Consider the following 6000-nt stretch of genomic DNA (forward strand, 5'->3'; position numbering starts at 1 on the left):
AGAATATTTAGGAAGCGATTTATTTAAAGGGAGATGCTTCTTGTATCTGATTTAAATCCTAGACTCTGAACATAACCTGCTCCGAACCAGGTTAGCTCCACAGCATCAGTTACCATGGAGATGTAGCAGGGTAAAAGAGACACCTACATGATACAGAAAACTCTTAGAGGCTCAGCATACCTCATCTCTCTTCGTAGTACAGCCCTCTGGCCTCAGACTGTTTTACCAAACACATCATGTTAATACTTGGATTTTGATTTGTCTTAATTTATTGGTGATTTGTTTCCATCTTTCATTCTTTCATTGTCAGTTTTTGCCTAGTTCATCTTGGCAGTTTCTCCTTCTTCTGTGTGGGGATCATGCTGCTGTGCTTTCTATAATATGGTCCACAATATGGTGCTGGAAATTTCAAATTCTATAAACTGGAAGTTGCAAACACAAAATGAGGCTTCACAGAGAGGGCCGACAGGCAGCAGGTTACTTCAGTGCACGTAAACAGTGTATGACCCACTAATAAACAGTGAATTGGCTGCAGGGGACAGCGGCCCTTGACAGGCCACCTTAATTTCTGTCCCCAGCCAACTCCCCTCACACTCGAGCTCCAAACACACACACACATTGAAACACACTAACCCCCCCACACAACCTCAGAGAGTTTCATCTCTTCCCTCTCTGCCAGTAAATAAACACAATGGATCCTGTCTGTAAATAACAACAAGCAGCCTAGTTTATCTCTTGAGTTCTTAAGCAGTGTAGCGAAAATGTTTAAATTGTATAGCAGAGATGTAGCTTACATGGGAGCAGATTCAAATTGTTTATCAGGGGCTTCAATCAGACATATAAATAGGCCATCTAAGCGACCTTGATCAAGAATATTTCAGGTTGAATAGTCACAAATTTATCACATCATCTTATATTGATCAGTCTCATAATCAAAATTCGTAAACTCTGATTTCATTGACCTTTCTGGAATTGGAAAATCAATTGTAATTTGTAAATTCATCCATTTAGCAGAAGGAAAATGATAAAAATGATAAGTGCGTAACTTTTGTAATAGTGAGAGGGAGACTGCTGCAGGATGTGAGGCTGTGATGATCTGCTGGATGAGTTGGTTCAAGAATGCAGAGACAAGGAGGAACTTTGGTATAATTATGCTGAAAAAGTGCCAGAGTAAAACTGCTAAGAGTCAAAGCTCATAGCTACAAAGAAAATATTTGCGCTGTTGTAATATTAAAGTTAACTTAAGGAGTCCAACTTCAAGTAAAATAAAGTCCAACTTAAACTGTCCAAAAGAATCCTTAACCAGCCCAAAATAAGTAGTCAGAAAAAGAATCCCTGTATGAAAATAAGTACAAAGAATTCAGTTTTAAGCCATATTTTTTTTTAGCCATAGTTTAAGCTCACCTAACTGTTAGCCCAAGTTGCATTCCAGTGACTTTATTTTATACAGAAAGTTTTGGAGCCAAATTCAAATCAGCATCTAACCAGTCATGGATGTGTTCCGTCCAAGGGGTGGTCTGGTGCTTCACTGTTCATGAGAGGTCAGAGACCAGATACCTTTAGAACTTACTTTTAGATCATTTCTAAAACACATAAATCCAATTGGTAAATATCTACTATGATCAAATATCTAAAATCTCACTAAACATGTGATTAAAATGATATCAAACTTGATGTGTTTATTCAATACAGTTCCTGAGATAATAATAAAAGGAAATATGAAAGTAAGCTTCTAGTATAACTAGGGATACAAGCATATACATTCAACAATAATGAAATAAGACTTTGATATAAGAAATAAATATACTTGGGAGAAGAAATCTCTATGTCTTTTACTGCAGCGACAGAGAGGAGGGGGTGTTTGTCTATCATGTGTGCTTCTCCACAAACACTTCAGATTTAATGTGTTCTTCTTTGATACTGGTCCTGATCCACCTGGACCCCTAACTCTAACCCTATGGGTCGCCCGCTCAGCCATTTGAACTAGGGGGCACCATATCAGTTTAGGTCTTTGCATGGGATTTCTACCAGCTGTACTGGAAAATTCTGAAACCTGTCTGCGTGTGTGTCGTCCCTGCAGAGACACACGGCTCAGCTCAGAGAGGAGCTCCTGAAGCTGCCCTGTCCTGACGGACTGGAGCCCGACGGAGACGAGTTCTCGGAGAAGAGCGCCACCCTCATCCTCAAAGAGCTGCCCAGTCAGGACGCAGAGAAGCCCGGCGGCAGTCAGGACAGCCACTGCAGCGAGGGCCAGCTATGAGCCTCCTCCCCTCCTCCTCTCCTCTCCTCCTCCTCCAGCATCTCCGGGCTGCTCCCATCCCTCCTCCCCCCTCCTCCCCCTCCTCTTTGTGATTATTACTCATTCAAAGACTCGAAGGCTTCAGAGCACGAGCCACCACTTTGTCAATATTTGTATGTAAAGATCTAATAGCAGAATAACAGAGAACGAGGGGACGGACAAGATGAACACTGAACTATGCTACGCCCTTATTGAAAAGAGTTCAAGAAGAACTTTTATTTACCTGTAAAAGAGTGTAAACATTTTGTGCTTTTTTCCAATTGTGAAATAACCACTGATTGGTATGTTATTAAACTTGGTTATGTATACATAATGGCAGAGGAAAATTACAGATTATATAAGGGAAGCTACCTTTAGAGAAGAATGTTTACTGAATGTTAATTTCTTCTCTTTTTTTTTCTTTTGGACTGTTAGAGCGAGAACAGTTGTAACCAAGGATATACTGGTCATTCTTTAAGAATACTATTTAAAAAAAAAAAAGACAACACAAAGGTAACAGAATCTGAGATAAAAGCCCCTCTGGTCATCCGTTGCTTCGTCTGATTTCTCTCAGATCATATCCACTTTAATAAAGGCTGAGATGGACGTTCTTCAGTGCTATGTTATCCCTTTTACAGGTTCCAAATTAAAAAGCACCATGTTCTGGATAAACATTTGTCGACTCTCAGAGCTTCTCCATGTCCGCTTCCCATCGACATCACTGTAGATCACAAGACTGTGTGTCAGAGAAATGTACTTTGAAGGCTTGTGCATGTGTATGTGTGTTTTCTGTGCGTGTGCAACAATCCCCAGTGAGATGCAAAGCTGTGATGTGCCTTTGATCTACACCATACCACCAAATACTCCAACAGAGTACCTTTACTGATTTCTTTGCTATTTCTACAAAATTAAGAATTCTGCTCCGTCTGACAGAAAAGAAACTGCTTTAATCTTTTTTTATTATGTTGAACTCCCGTGATCAAAAGAATGCACTTTCTATTTTACTCACTCCTTAGAACAGTCATATACTCCTTTTACTAGGACATTAAATGGAGCTTGAAAGTATGGATTTTCTGTGCGAATGCTTCTTTCTGCATTTCGAGTCTTGAAGCAGCAGCAACACTGATGGTCAGATTTCACTTTGGAAAGCTGTTGCAACAATCATGCCAACTGTGCACTTCGATTCATTTAGGAAACTATTGTGGGTGTGGGTGTGTATATATCTGCTATTTTCTGCTGTTTCATTTGGGAAATAAGATTTTATTTTCAGAATTCCTTTTGACAACTTCAGAAATCATACTTGGACTTTAAAAATTCTCTTTTAAACTCTTCAGTGAAAAATGTTGGTCTTCATTAAATATTCATGACTACATAAGAGTAAATGAAAAGACATGTTGGCAGCTCTGTGAGGCAGCATGCTGACAAGTTATCTAAAGCTACACTACCGTTCAAAAGATTGGGGTCACTCTGAAATGTCCTTATTTTTGAAAGAAAAGCAGTTTCTTTTCAATGAAGATAACATTAAATGAATCAGAAATCTAGTCTAGTCTAGACATTGTTAATGTGGTAAATGACTATTCTAGCTGGAAACGGCTGATTTTTAATGAATATACTATAATGAATTTACTGAATATCTCCATAGGGGTACAGAGGAACATTTCCAGCAACCATCACTCCTGTGTTCTAATGCTACATTGTGTTAGCTAATGGTGTTGAAAGGCTAATTGATGATTAGAAAACCCTTGTGCAATTATGTTAGCACATGAATAAAAGTGTGAGTTTTCATGGAAAACATGAAATTGCCTGGATGACCCCAAACTTTTGAACAGTAGTGTATATATGGTAGTTTTTTATATTATAAAATTGAAATAAATACATTATATTTTGCCTTTATTGTACAGCCAACAGAAGAGAGACAGGAAGTATGACAACACACACAAGACGTCCTGAGCTGGAGTCAGAACATCGTTTACTATAACCATTCATTCACAAGATTACTTCCACAAAGAAGTTTATACTTTGAATCTATAGTGAATTTGCATTTGATCAATAAATTTCTTCAGACAGGCAATGACAAAAGTTACAAAAGGCATAAATCTTCATAATTACTATGTATATTTTTACTAGAAGTTTCATGTTCAAAATTATTCAGACCACTTGAATTTGTCCCAGATTTTTTGAGAAAATGCAGCTTCTGTACCATTCTCAATGGTCCTGGTCATTTCTACCATGTTCTAGAGCATTCTAATACACCGAGCTGATGTAGTAGTTCTCTAGTCAAATACAAATAATGATCAAAACCAAAGAGATCGGTAAAAGAGAGCTGCACATTGCGGCTGCCGACAAGATGAAACAAGACTATAATGAAATATCCAAGTGTTTTCAATTGTCAGTGGTCACAGTGCCAACAAGAAAAGCAGTCAGAGAACGCAGTACTCCACCAAGGCTGCTCAGTCGTATCATTTCTGATGGATGAAATTGTTTAAAAATTTGTGGTCTGCAACGGTGGATTTGTAGTAAGAAGCAATCATGTGATTGTCAGCAGGCAGCTGATGTAGTGTTCACTTGTGGTGATAGTTACAGTGATGCTGTCCCACTATTTCACAATGATACAGAAATCTTTAACAAATCCGTGGATCCAGACTGTAAGCCGCATCACTGCCAAAATCTAATCATTTGGTCCTTGTGTCATTTCTGACCTTCCCTGAAAATTTCATCCAAATGTTTCTGAGTAATGTTGCACACAGACAAACAGACAAACCAGCGCCAGTCATCACATAACTCCCACCATGGTCCTTGGTAGAGCAATAATCATCAAAAAGTGGAAGGAGTTCCACACTGACACTCCAGTAAACACTGAACAAGATCTGATTGATTGATTGATTGATTGATTGATTGATTGATTGATTGATTGATTGATTGATTGATTGATCGATCGATCGATCGATCGATCGATCGATCGATTGATTGATTGAGTGATTGATCGTGGCAAATAAACACTTTGTCATTGATTACTGATGAACCACTTCTCCAAGAAGAACACACAGGAACAGAAAAGCTCACCTAGACAAAGAAAAAAGCTTTTGGTCATCAGTTCTGTAGTCAGTTGTCTGGACACAGGGACGTGACTTTTGTCTGGGTAAAGAAAGGAGAAGCATTGAACCCCATGAACATGGTCCCAACTGTCAAACATGATGGAATGTGATGCTTTGGGGGATTTTCCAGCCAGTGGGCATCATGAAGCAAGATGACCACATTAGGTTTCTGGAGGAAAACATCACAGAGTTTGCAGGGAAACCTTGGCCCTCTAAGCCAGACCATTATCTTAAAACACACACCTAAAATGAAGAAATGGAGCCGCACAGCCAGAATCCAGACTTGACGAATCTGTGGAGGAACAAAAGACGAGAGTGTTGGAAAGGAAGAATTCAACACATAGACATAAGAAAGATGGATGTAGCTAGCATGACGTCACCCATTGGTTTCTGGACTGAGAAAGTGAAGGAAGGAGTTTGCTACTTCCTGGTTCCCAAAAAGTGAAGTGTGAGTCAGTGAGTAAAGTCAGTAAAACAACTTGTGGCATTGCAAAAAAGAAAAAATCTGACTGAAAAATAAAACATAGATATTTGTAGAATATTACTGAATGAGAAAGGAAGAAATTTCTCTGACGTGCAGAAATCTGCTATTAAAAATGGTGCATTAAAACACATCACATCCAGACA

General features: G+C 38.9%; 1 protein-coding gene across 10 annotated transcripts in view; it reads left to right on the plus strand.

The window, feature by feature from the left end:
• Nucleotides 1–3343, plus strand: part of birc6 (baculoviral IAP repeat containing 6) — a 134677-nt gene extending 131334 nt beyond the window's left edge. For all 10 annotated transcript variants that reach the window (XM_023296605.3, XM_023296620.3, XM_035942151.2 and 7 more), the window contains exon 73: nucleotides 2081–3343. In XM_023296605.3, coding sequence (XP_023152373.2) covers nucleotides 2081–2260 — 180 coding nt within the window. In that variant the 3' untranslated portion in view covers nucleotides 2261–3343. The remainder of the gene's footprint in view (nucleotides 1–2080) is intronic.
• The last annotated feature ends 2657 nt before the right edge of the window (nucleotides 3344–6000 follow it).

Source organism: Amphiprion ocellaris, chromosome 16 (assembly GCF_022539595.1).
Source record: "Amphiprion ocellaris isolate individual 3 ecotype Okinawa chromosome 16, ASM2253959v1, whole genome shotgun sequence".
Lineage (NCBI taxonomy): Eukaryota > Metazoa > Chordata > Actinopteri > Pomacentridae > Amphiprion > Amphiprion ocellaris.